This window comes from Amborella trichopoda, chromosome 6 (genome assembly GCF_054954075.1).
Source record: "Amborella trichopoda isolate Santa Cruz 75 chromosome 6, AtrichopodaSantaCruz75HAP2 v2.0, whole genome shotgun sequence".
Classification (NCBI taxonomy): domain Eukaryota; kingdom Viridiplantae; phylum Streptophyta; class Magnoliopsida; order Amborellales; family Amborellaceae; genus Amborella; species Amborella trichopoda.
The window spans coordinates 45637834-45651719 of record NC_142341.1 but is presented as its reverse complement, the minus strand read 5'-3'; the positions used below and the strand labels follow the sequence as shown (position 1 = coordinate 45651719).

General features: G+C 35.0%; 1 protein-coding gene across 1 annotated transcript; it reads left to right on the top strand.

The window, feature by feature from the left end:
• The first annotated feature begins 10004 nt into the window (after nucleotides 1-10004).
• LOC148781814 (cytochrome P450 71AP13-like) lies at nucleotides 10005-10677 on the top strand. The gene is made up of 2 exons (XM_088870904.1): nucleotides 10005-10173; nucleotides 10415-10677. The coding sequence occupies exons 1-2, from the start codon at nucleotides 10005-10007 to the stop codon at nucleotides 10675-10677; spliced, it is 432 nt and encodes a 143-aa protein (XP_088727030.1).
• The last annotated feature ends 3209 nt before the right edge of the window (nucleotides 10678-13886 follow it).

The window sequence follows — 13886 nt, the reverse complement described above, 5'->3', positions numbered from 1 at the left end:
CATTGATTTTAATGAAATTTTTGCAATGGTAGTCAAGTTGGTCTCAATTTGCTTGGTGCTTGGTTTAGTTGCTATACAATATTTAGAGCTTGAGCAAATTGATGTGAAGACGACATTTTTTCGAGGCGAACTCAAATAGCAAGTGTACATGCAGCAACAGGAAGGTTTCATAGCGAAGGACAAAGAAGGACTTGTGTGTAAATTGAAGAAGTCTTTGTATAGGCTCAATCAAGACAATGGTATAGAACATTTGATATATTCATGATGAGCTTTGGGTTTACAAGAAGTAAGTATGATCATTGTATCTATTTAAAATTATTTAATGATGATACATACTTGATTTTAATTTTATATGTGGATGACTTGCTTTTGGTGTACAAAGATAACGCTAAAATTGATGAGCTCAATACTTCTTTGAGCAACAGATTTGAGATGAAAAATTTCGGCCAGCAAGGCAAATCTATGGTATTGAAATTGAAAGGGATAGACAAAATGGAATTTTGTCATTATCTCAAAAGGGTTAGATAGAAAGGGTGATTGAAAATTTGGGCATGACAGATGCAAAGTCGCTGAAGACACCCCTAGCGCCTCACTTCAAATTGTCTTCAAGGCAAAGTCTGAAGACGGAAGAAAAAGAAAAAAACATGGCTAAGGTTCTTTATGCAAATGCGATTGGAAATTTAATGTTTGCCTTGGTATGTACAAGACCGGATATCGCTCAGCAGTGGGTGTTTTAAGTCGGTTTATAGCGAACCCCGGAAAGGTTCATTGGGAAGCAACAAAAAGGTGCTTCAGTACTTAAAAGGCACAACTAGTTATGTAATCACATTTGGCAAGGGTTCAACCCAAATGTAAGGTTTTGTGAATGCAATTTTTACCGGTGATCTTGATAGATATAGGTCGATTACCGCATTTGTTTTTTGGTTTGCAAATGGACTGGTAAGTTAGATGTCAAAGCTCCAAGATACGGTAGCATTTTCCACTACCGAAGCTGAGTACATAGACGTAGCGGAGGCATCAAAAGAAGTTGTCTGGCTTCAAGGGTTGATATGTGAGATGGACGTTATGTGTAAACTCATGGAACTATTTATTAACAATATGAGTGTTATCCATTTGGCCAAGAACCCGGTTCACCACAAGAGGTTAATGCACATATTGGTTTAATATTACTATATCCGGCAAGTTGTTGAAGATGGAAGAGTTCGATTGATCGACAACCTTGCGGATATGCTTACGAAGCCCATCCAAGTAGATAAGTTAAAATAAAGTTTAACTTCTCAGGTCTCAAGAAAAAAAAGAAGTGATGATTTGGCAAGGCAAGGATGTAATTTTGCATCAAGATGGCGATTGTTGGAATGTGATGTAAAGATCACACCCTATGGTATTCTCCCTCTTGTTAAACGGTCTTTTTGTCACTAAAAATAGGCCTTTTTAGTGGAGGCTCTTAAAATGGTTTTGATAGAGAGAGAAACGTGTGGGTGAATGAGGGAGCTACTGTAAAGAGAAAAGCGAACTTGTAGAGAGAGAAGCTTGAGGTTAGAAATTGGGGGTTTTGCAACAAAACCCTAGCACCATCATTTGGGGCTCATCTTAGGCCATATTTGTTGTCATTTCTTCGAGATATCGGTGAATCGAAAAAAAAAATCGATTGTAGGTGATTTTGTAGTAAGAAGTTCATTTGTTTGAGCATTCCTTGATATTGTATGAGATAACTCTACATATCCGAAATCTTGTAAGTTTTTCTCTTGATAGTGGATACACATTTACCATCTTACCCGTGGATCTAGCCCATCTTGGATGAACCACGTAAATGTGTGTGTGTGTCTCTATTTTCATTTGTGTTGTTCTTTGATGATTTCCCATATTACTTGCTATCTTGTTTTTTTTTTTTTTCCCAATTATATTGCACTTATAATTACATATTAGATATGCTATTTGAGTGTTGAAATCATCATGGTACAGTGCTCACCACATCTAGTGGGATTTGAAATATCCCGATTTGCTCAAAAAGAATAATTGGGTTATCTCGATTCTACAACATCTTTGTAGTGAGAAACCTCCCTTGGAGTGAAAAAAGGGTCCTAGTGCACTGATTGGGCACAGAAAATAAGAGTACATTTGGGTACTCCACTACCATAACATCTTTTTCCTTAAGGTAATCAAATACCAAACCAATATTAAAACCTTAATCATGTTTACCAAGTCATTCTACAAACTAGAAGTGATTGCGTTACTGTAAAATTAGTGAATATCAATAAAGCTTTAGAGGATCAAATGCCAGAGCAAAGAGCAATTTTGGAGACCCAATGTATGAGCATCCTGATGCGTGGCCGAGGTGGTGAAATCAACAAAGTTATCAACCAAGTGGAATGTTAAAAAGATCATTTCGTTCAAGTACTGCCTCAAGATTTTCAGAATTTTAATAACTGATCCATAGAAATAATTTGTAAGGATGAATTCAACTGAAGTTAGGATTATACAAGATGGCCTAATTTCAACTTCTTGAAAAGAAATTAGATAGATAACAACTTCAGGATTCATATCACCATCAAAACTTATGTTGAGCAAGGTCCTGTCAATTTTTGGGAATTCATATCCAAAACACATATAGTTAAGTTCAAATGGAATAGAAAAACAAAAGGAATCAAATTCAAAAACTTGGTGGAAATTGGACTCTATTGGAGCTTCCCAACAAAATATGAGTTACCAACCATGTGATTTGCAGTTGCAAACAATATAACCATCTGAATCAGGCCAAAATTGTGGGATGATAGATTATTTTAAAGATGATAAAACATGAAGAACTGGCCTTTTTATTCAATAAAAAATCCCTTTCTTCCCCATTCTATTCATCACAGAGACACTGAGAGATTTGGAAATCCAAAACCTAAAACTTGACGATTAGAACCATAAGAGAAGCCCCAATTTTGAAAACCCTAGCTGAGACCTGATTTTCAAGAGCCCTTGCACGATCTAAGACCCTTTCGAAACCCTACTTAGGTCCCTTAAATCCTAATTTGGTCAAGAACCCTAGAAACCCTAGATCAAGTTTGAAACCTACTTCCAGTCCCTAGAAATTTACATTACTTCCATCATCCGTACAAGTTCAATACTCAGCCATGGTGCTAGCACCCCACACCCTAGTCAGTATATTGTGGTTTTCAGTTTCACTGACATCACCCTAAAAATACCAAAATAACTTAACTCAGGCTTATCTTCCCCACTTCAAAAAAATTAACGCCAGCATATCTTCCCCACTGTATTACCTAAAAAGAAAGTTGGAGCATTCCAATGTACAAATCTTAAATTTATCTAGGTTGGCTGAGCATAGCGGCCCAATTTGGTAAGATTTTTCGTTCTTTTTCAATTCATATTCTTTTTACTTCATTCTCGTTTTAACTATTTTAATTTTAATTAATCTTATTCGCATTTATTAAAAGGTGGTTTGACCAGGATTTAGCTAGCGCAAATGGTATTTTACAAAGAAAAAAAGAGGTTGCATAATCTCTTATCTATAAATCGTAATTTACCTTGGTCCCTTTTTCTATATTTCTAGTATTGAAGAACTTTTTTTGTTCTTACCAAAATCAGGGAGGGTAAACTTCAAAGTTTTCTCCCTGGATTTGAGGATGAATACTTTGTTTGTTCCAAGTTCCAAACCCATAATATGTTTCTCATAAAAATATGTTTTTCTAAGTTTGAAGCCAAGAATAAGCAAGAGTATATTCATGTAGCTCGAATTTAGTGGTCTTGATGAAACTAGTCCCTTTTGTTGCAGATCCAAACCCAATGCAAGATATCATAACAAAATAATAACATGTTATGGGTTTGGAACTCGCGACAGGTAGGGATAATTTAGTAATTTTAACTTGTATTATGTGTCGAATTACTAAAGACCCCTTATTTGTTTCTATTCCAAGCCCAAAATTGTAGCATTTTGAATTGTTTTTTTTATTTTTGTTTTCTTACTGAAATATATTGAAAGCAATCATTTCTAATAAATTGGAAAATTGGACCACTTCATTAATTTATCAAAGTGAATCGACCATTTTAGTGTTTTTCTCTCAAAATACTTTTTGGAAAACTAAAAGATAAAGAAGGACAATTACCGTGCAGCCATCCTCAGGGCTACTATGCAGTCAGATTACTCATTTCCTTCTCCAATTTGTTACCATATAATATTACAGTGTTGCACTTGAATTGAGAGAAAATACTTCCTGCAAATTCTCCTTGGAAATTAATAATAGATATTGCAATATTGAAACGATAAATGATTTTATAGGACCCTCTTCCATCTATGTGTGTAAGACCCTCAAAAGATCATGATTAAAGTTAGTACGTATCTTTAGAAAAGTCAAGTCCCACATCTATGTGATAACTTTTCTAGAGATCTATGCCAACTTTAATGGTGATCTTTTGGGGGTCCTGCACACATGGGTGGGAGAGAGGATCATTTTTCGCTTCGAGTAATGATCCTATAGGATCCTCTCCCACCCATATATGTATGACCCAAAGGAGCACCATTAAAGTTGGCACAGATCTCTAAAATGTGTGTCAACTTTAATGGTGATCCTTTGGAGTCCTGCACACATGGGTGGGGGAGGGTCCTATAGGATCATTACTCTATTGAAGCTTCATATTTCAAAGTTACAAAGAATAAATTCTATGACATTAAAGTTAGAGACTCTCTCTCTAGAGGACAACGCTTTTTCTTTTTCTTTTTTTTGGTAATTCAGTGGAGAAGACATCCCCTACCTGTTTTTTAAAATAATTTAGGAGTTAGTGTTTTGAAGGTGTTAATGGAGCGGTGTAAGTGAAAGTGAAAACCACAACGTGGTGATTAGGATGTGGGGGTGCTACCACCTTAACCCAACCCCTTTCCCGAACACTCTCTTCTAAAGGATTTGACGCGCACCTTAGTAGTGGACTACCTTTCAAAAAAAAAAAAACGGTATCTATAAAGTATAACCTTTATCTATACCTTTACCTTTGCACCATTAGATTCTATATTATCCTTTCATCGTCTTGTAGAATTAGTATATAAATGTGCCTATATTTTATATTCTCTCTATAGGTCTCCCTTAAGGTTATTGATCAGGCAAAGAGAGGAGCTCAATGCCTAAAAATATGGCTGGTGATCAAGGACACCATGACATGTTTAAAGAGGAAGGAGCCTCTGATCATTACTGTAGTTACCTTCATCAACTAGAGAGGACACCAAGCATATATGACAGTAGTCCTAAGACCTATGAAATGTTTCAGCGTAAAACAACTCATGAAGAAGTTGGATCTGATCATCTTAAGAGAGAAAAAGAGCATTTCTCGTCTCCGGGCCACACCGAACGTGCCGTGGAGATGAAGGAAGAAAATGTGCAGCGCAGTAATCCGAAGCCGCGAGTTCTGAAAGACAATGGCATAGATGCGGCCGCCGGAGATTATATCATGCACATGCATAAGAGGTTGGAGATGGAGAAGCTAATGTCGATGAAATCACACTAAGTCTGCGTGTTTTAAAAACCTGTAATGGTGCACCTATGTGATATGGTAAATAATGTCCTTGTATTGGTCTTCTATCATACACACTCTCTTTTTTCTCTGTCCTTGTTTTTTATTTTTTGTAACTTGCCAAACTGGTAGTCTGCTATTATAATGTCTACTATTTAAATATCTAATACTACCTATGTAGTAGGTAAAATTAAAAATATCATCTCATAGTGACTTTAAAGGCAAGAAATAAACAATTTTACATGGCTCTATTATTCCTCCATGCCCAAAGAACTGTAGGAGCCAATATAAGACATTTGATCAATTCAGTACTTGGAAATATCATTTGATGCGAGACGACTCATTTTACAACTAGTTAATACTCAAATAATGATAATAATAATAATAATAATAATAATAATAATATTATTATTATTATTATTATTATTATTATTATTATTATTATTATTAAAATAATAATAATAATAATAGAATACTAATAATAATATGGTGTGATTTTCATAAGGTTGCAACTTTAAACAATCCAATTAAAGCGCACCTCTAAATTTTATCATATATTTAAATTTGATATAAAAAAGTATTAGGATGGCCTGAAAGTCTATTTTCATCTCTAATTATAAAATTTTAAACTCTAAAAATGGTTCAAATCATGTAGATCTATAAACACATGAAAATCTTGAAAATAGACTGTCTAGATAATATGTTGCAAAATACACTATTTCACATACTAGAAATCTTTTTTTCTTTTCATATTCATGCATCTTGATGTCGATATAATCAATTTGAGAGTTTTTCAACATCCAAATAACCTTTTATGATGGATTTTTGAAGTGCATCTTTAATTGTACATTTTACAATTGCAACCTCATATAAACTTTTTCATAATAATAACAACAACAATAATAATGCAACATATCATACAAACCCGCTTAATGTAACCACTTCAGTTGCTCATCCCATGAGTAATTTCGATCCTTTACCAGTAATTTTGCTGGTTAACCAATAGAGATGTGAATAACATAAACGTCACATTGAAAACTATGGGTAGTCACAAAGGATCTCTCTCTCTCTCTCAATGTTGAGCCCCCTCCATTGAAAAGATTAATAGTAAATTTTTTCAATCGAGAGAGAATCATTCTTAGGGTACTCCATCTCTTCTCATGGTTATTTGCATGCCTACTTAACTGATGAGATCCAAACAGACAGATTTTCATAGAGTGGATCTATGAAACCTCCCATTGCACAGCCGTTTCTTGTCTAGGAATCGCCAAAATCACAAATTCTAAGCAAGTGATAAATTAAACAACTGAAATTAACAAGATCTAAGTTTTGTTGTTGATCTAGAGTACAAAAATTAATGCTATAATACCATCCGTATACTACTACAGTAACTTCCATACACTGCAATAACAACTTCTTTACACTGCTACGTTGCCTTCCGCATAGATCGCGGGCTCTGATACCAATTTAATGCAGGAAAATTTGATAGAATAATAAAATCAACAAGGAATAAAACCAAATACAAACGTAATTCAAAGAAATCTAGGGTACCGTCTCCACATCTAAGTTAGTATTGCAAAAGCCTAAGTTTTTATTTCTCTTTTAATTTATAAAAACCATGTGGAATCACTCCCCTCAAAGCCCCACACATCTCTTATATATTATAATTTAATATTTCAAGTATAAAAATTATACAAATAAGTAATACATTGACCTATAACCCTAAATTAAACTTAAAATTTATAATCACAATTTTATCCCCATGAGCAGTACTCGTGAACAATAATTATGAATAATATTCATAAAGTAAATGCAACCAAAAGCCCTAGAATCCATAAAAAACTAAAAGAACCTAGAAATAATCTCTAAAACTATAATATAGATCTTTCAAAATTGAATAAAAATTAAAAATAAAAATAATTTTGCCCTCCATCAATTTCTTTGTCTAAAAAAAGTGAGATATCTTCTCACTTTAAAACTTGAAATTTGAGATAATTTATCTCTCTAACAATTTTAAGATGGTTTATTTATCTAAAAATTCAACATTTCAGATAGTTTATCTTGCTAAAAATTTTTAGATAGTTTATATTTAAAATTTCAAGTTTCGAGTTGTTAGAGGGAAAGGGAAACTATCTTAAATACATGAGGGTATCCTCATCCTAAAAGTTGCTTCTTTATTTTGAGGATGGATGCAAAAATAAATAGTATTAAGTTTAGTGGCATGATATAAAAAATATTAGAAGGTGACGTGCCTAGAAAGTATTGTCACAGAGGGTCCTTATATAGATGCATGTCTCTTATAACTCAAAATTACAATTTTCATTGAGATATGCTGATTTTCACTTGTCCAGACCATGGATATACTCCTTTTGGGGTGAACTATGTAAATTGTATGTCGTTGTAGTATGTCTTTTATATTTACTTTATTTTTATTTTATTTTTTAATGTTAACTATTACTATCATCATATAAAAAGAGACGAGTTCCAAAAATACAATAGTAAACACAGGAAGAAATAGAGAGATTCTAGTCCTTACTTCCTAGAATGACTAACCTAGACTTCCAAAACACAGACCACTCTAATCCTTGAAAGATTCAGCATTACTAGCTAGCTAAAAACCTCAACATGGCCACAAAAAGTAGCTTCCTCATAAATCAAACTCTCTTATTTCCTCAGCTCGACTTGAACCACTCACCAACACATTATAAAGCACCATTCCTTTAACAATAACCTCACAAGACGGGGTTGAAGGGATACATAACGTACACTAGTCTGCTTTATTTATTGCATACTTATTATCTTTGTCTTTATCTATTTTAAATTTAGCCACATATACGATATTGAGTGAAATGCCATTATCAAATATCTAATTTTGCAAACATGGGGTTCATGAGTGCTATACATAGTTGGGGTCGAATTACCTTTTTACTTGCCATTTTAGATATCAAGTTACTGTTCACGCACTAGGAAAAAGTCAGTGCTTCATGAGTAGGGTTGGCAATGGGCTGTGCAGCTTGGCCTGACCCTAGAAGAGTAACCTGGGCAACAAACCCTGGCCCAATGGCCAAACAAAGGCTAGGGCCAGGCCTGACCCGCTTTTTTTCTTGTTTTGTCTTTTGTTTTTTTTTCATTTGTTTTGGAACAGCCCAATTCTTATAGGACCAGGGCCGGGCCCATGGGGGACAAGGGCCAAGCCATGGTTGCCCTAGTCCAAGCGCACCTTTATTTTTAAGTGATGAGAGTTGAAACCACTGATTTAGGGTCAGTTTGGACGTACTCGAAATTAAAATATTTTTGGATTTCTATTAAAAAATATTGTGAAAAGCCCTTTGATTTATGTGAACAAGTTAAAGATTTTGGCTGATTTTTAGATTGAATGAAAAAAATCCCATGTGAAAGCAAAAGTTGCCGGCCTTCAAAAAAATAAATAAAGGTAGATGGGTAGAGAGAGATAGAGGGCCTTTCGCGCCTCTTCTGCCCTCTGTCGCCTCGCTCTCTCTCAATCATCTCTGCTCTCTAACTCCCTATCGCCTCTCTGCTCTCAGTGACGCAAAGTACTGCTGTAAATGGGTTAGAGAGAGAGAGTGCTGGAAAGCCCTGTTATGGATGGGTTTAGTGAGAGACAGAGCCCCAAGCATCTAAGACGGGGGGAGAGAGAGGCTGCAAAAGCCCTGTTGAAAATGGGGTTAGAGAGAGAGAGGGCCCAAGCTTCTACGAAGATAGGAGAGATAGAGGACTGCAAACCCCTACTGTAAATGAGTGAAGCGCTGCTGTAAATGGGGTTAGAGAGAGCCCCAAGCTTCCAAAATGAGAGAGAGAGAGAGAGACAGAGGTAGAGGGCTGCAAAGCCCTGCTATGAATGGGGTTAGATAGAGGGTTGCCAAGCCTCTAAAATGAGAGAGAGAAGGCTGCAAAGCCCTATTGTAAATGGGTTAGAAAGAGAGGGCCCCAAGCTTCTAAGACGAGAGAGATAGAGGGCAGCAAAGCCATGCCGTAAATGAGTGAAGCCGAACTGTAAATGGGGTTAGAGAGAGAGAGCCTCAAGCTTCCTAAATGAGAAAGAGAGACAAAGGTAGAGGGCTGCAAAGCCCTGCTATGAATGGGGTTAGAGAAAGAGAGAGCACCCCAAGCTTCTAAAATGGGCTGCAAAGTCCTGCTGTAAATGGGGTTAGAGAGAGAGAGGGCCCCAAGCTTCTAGGACTAGAGAGAGATAGAAGGCAGCAAAGCCCTGCTATAATTGAAGTTAGAGAGAAGAGACCCAAGCTTTCATGACGAGAGAGAGACTGATTAGGTGCTTCAAAAGAGAGAGAGAGAGAGAGAGAGAGTGTGTGTGTAATTTTGGGACTTTCATGAAACAGAGTTTTTGGGGTTTTTTTTGCTTTTGATATGTTCACACAATCCAAACAATCTAACAAACTAAGAGGGTCGTCGATAAGAAGAAGCGACCTCCAGGTCCTTCAGGGCTCCCCATAATCGGAAACCTCCACCAAATAGGCTCAATGCCACACCGCTCTCTGGCTGAACTGGCCAAAGCCTATGGACCCCTCATGCTCCTAAAACTAGGCCAACTGCCCACCCTGGTTGTGTCTTCTGCAAATATGGCAGAGCAAGTCCTGAAGGTCAATGACCTCGCCTTCTCGAGCAGATCCCCTCTCATTGCGGTCAAGCGTCTGTCGTATGGCTACTCAAACGTGTCATTTTCACCCTATGGCACATACTGGCTGAAAGTTCGCAAGATCCTCAGCCGTTGAGAGAAGAGGAAGTGAAACATTTGATTGATTCTATCTCATCTTCAGCCGAAACTGGTTTGCCTGTTAATTTGAGCATGATGTTACCTATTCTCTCTAGCAATATAGTTTGTAGGGTCGCATTTGGTAAGAGGTATTGGGAGAAAGGATTGGCATTTAAGGACATGATGGAGTAAACACAGAGATTGGCAGGAGGTTTTTCTCAATGGAGTGGGTGAACTACCTTACTGGACGACTATGCCTGATCGAGAAAAACTTTGCTAGATGGGATGAATTTCTTGAGACAGTGATAGCTGATCATCTTCTTTCTTCTCATGGGGAGGCCAAGGAAGAGGAGGATTTCGTTGATGTTCTACTGCAACTGCAGAGAGAGGAGACCCCTGACTTCACCCTCACCACAGATCAATTAAATCACTTGTCTTGATAATATCTCTATACATTTCAATTTTTTTGCTCTGTCATTGCATATTTATTGTTCCCTTCGTTTCTTTTATAGTAAAGAAACTATCAATTCACACCTTGAACACTTTCTTAAACTTAAGAGGTATAGAATCTGAAAAAAAATTGAACTAATAAATTTTTTTTCTAGATAAATGTATGTTAGTAATCTGGTACTTAAAACGGTAGTGATCTAATGCAACGGTTGCATCATAGTATAATGCAACCACATTTCTAAAAAATCATGTTTATGGTATTTGTATGACCCAAAAATTTGTACACATACTCTCTTCATCTCAATAATGAATCTCAAAAAAAAAAAAGTTTAGTTTGAACTCTAGATATGGTAAAAATGATTCTTCTCCAACAACGAATCTAAACCATTAATTTGGTGAATTTCAAGATATTAACCTTTATAAACTCAAAATCATTTTTATCTTTTTTAACATTGTTTATCTAATGATAATAAAGCCATCTAAAAGAATTTGAAAAATAAAAAATTCCTTTTGAGGTCTAGATTTAAGCATCTTATCAAAATGGACGATCAATGTTAATTGGGTTAAAAAAATACTTTATAGGTTGTGTTTTCAATTTTTTTTTTTATTTGTGATTATTCATTAGAATGAAAAAAGTGTATATTTTAAATTTTGTGTATATTTTAAATTTTGGATCAACAAACAGCCTTAAAATTTTTAACATGGTTGTTGGATTGGATCAAACAAAAACGTTTTTGAAGATTGTTGCATTATATTACTATATAACGGTAAATAGTCTCATTGTATATTTTTCCAAAATATAATGTGAAATTAAATAGTCGAATCTGAATGAATGGTTCGGATGCCTTTAGCCAATATCGCTACTGAACCATGACCGTTTGATCTAGATCAAACAACTCAAAATATTTTATTTATAATTTTTTTTACAAATCAAATGAAAATGACATTTGGTGCGTGCGATCATTTCAATGGGGTGCACTAAAAATAATGTTAAAAAAATGTTTTCATGAAAATAAAATGACCAAAGCTGCCTTGAAAATGTCAGGTATTTGGTTATTTTATTTTATAAAGATAGTTTTTAATGTTTTCATAGATGGGAGCCTACGAGAGGATTGGGCACCTGAAATTTGGTGTCAATATGGTTTATATAAAAAAAAGAGTAAAATATTAAATAATGTTTAGGGTGTGACATTATGATTTGGGTTATTTCAGCCGCCCATTTAAATCGAACGGCAAGGAAAGGGGTGGCATATATAAATTCCTTTTACCTAATCACATATAGAAAGCCATTTGCTTGTCTCATTGTTTGCCTTGTATGGTATTTATAACACCATACACCGCACGATGGTGAGAAACAAGTGAATGCGTCCTTACAACTCTTTCTGAAGCACGGATTGTAGATTATAAGGTGATGTATATTTGGCAAGAGGTCACAAACCAATATTGTCAAATTCGTTTTGGGGTTTTTTTTGGTTTGATGTGAAAAATGAAGCAATTTGAAAAAAGACATCAAATTTTTTTTTTTTTTTTTTTTTTTAAAAAAAAGTTAATATAAATAAATTAGATATTTATATACTATATATATATATATATATTGGAAAAGTTTTTAAAAAAATTAAAAAATATATTTATAGAGCTATTTCTTTGCTGGCTGAAGCAAACTCGAAGCGGACCTGAAGCATACCCGAAGCAAACCCGCAGTAGTCCGAATTGACCGAAACGGCAGCACCAAGCTTCGCTTCTCTTTGGTTTATGCCTAAATCCGAAAGTTTCAGCCTCTTCGGCCGAAGCGAAGTAAAGCAAATTTAATAACATTGTCCCAAACACCTCTAACCATTATCACATGTCAAGTCGGACAGCGCACAAAAAAAAAAGTTTCAACTTCGAACGGGCAGTGTGCTTGTGGGTCCTTATATTCAAGTTACTTTTCATGGAATTCTAATATCCTAGCCATTGAGTAAACCACCATGTGGATATCAGTAATAACCAACCCGTGGATTTCAGTAATATCCAAGATATTGAAAATCCATATCTCAAAATCCATGTGTCCAAACGGGCATTCTAAAAGTATGTTCCATCTCTATTAAAAATATGTTCAAACTCACAACATCGAGAAAATATTAAAATATGATTTTTGAAAAAAAAAAAAAAAAACGTGAAATACAATCCTAGGCTCCACTAAAATATAGCTTCATTCTCCATGATGAATGGAAGACTAAAACATAATCGAATTTAAAGATAATAGAGGTATGAAAGAAATATTGATCCCTAATCCCAATAGAGTCTCAATGAAAGGAAACATATAACCATCTTTCTCTCACTACGGGACCAAGCCTTCACCATGGTCACCGAGTTTCTGAAGAACAAAAGCTCTGTATCTCTCACTAACTCCATGTCGTCCTTTTGATATGTCATGTTTCAAAACATATTTTTTTGTTGGAATGATCGACCGACCTACCAAAACCATATTCTAAACACGTCTTTATCGCATGGTTCTTAATTAAAATTTCTTTCATAAAATCAGAGTTAGCACCCTGCAATTTCATTGTATCAAAAGTTCTCTGTGCTACTAATAGTTGAGAATGAACAACTAGGTGCCCCCTCTTTGCAAAATCATACAAGAACCCCGAACCCTCACCCAATAAAACATAATTTTGAATATTCGACCTCTCAAAATGACACAATAAATTCATGGCATTTGCCTTAGAAATCGTATACTAACCCACGATTATTACAGTCCTGTTTCTGCAGAGACAAAAAAAAGGGAACCCAATTCGCCACTATCCCATAACCACTTCTCCAAAGCAAATACTAAACCATTTTAGGTCTTTTATTATCTAATGTTATATAATATAGTATAATATAAAATAATATAATATTTATTAAAATGTTATTTATATATTATATAATATATATCATATTGTAAATAGTAAATAATAAATAGTGAATAATGGGTCCGCGTGCGTGAAAATAAAAACATGGTGAATGCTTGCCTACTTCAAGAGGTGAGGTTTTGTTTTATCATGAATTAGACTATTTCCATATGCATTACGCACCAAACAAACATATGAAATGCAATTTTCACATGAAAATATTTTCTGAAAATGTATTTACACGCGAACGAAATGCACCCTAAGTGGATTTGTATAGTTAAATGAATGCAGCCAAAAAATGTTAAAATTACATCATTTTTAAGTTT

What these genes read in the sequence shown, in the direction of transcription:
- LOC148781814 (XM_088870904.1), top strand. Translation starts at nt 10,005, where the DNA reads ATGCCACACCGCTCTCTGGCTGAACTGGCCAAAGCCTATGGACCCCTC. An exon ending in CCCTCTCATTGCGGTCAAGC is followed by an intron (nt 10,174 to 10,414) that starts GTCTGTCGTATG and finishes TTGGCATTTAAG; the next exon opens with GACATGATGGAGTAAACACA.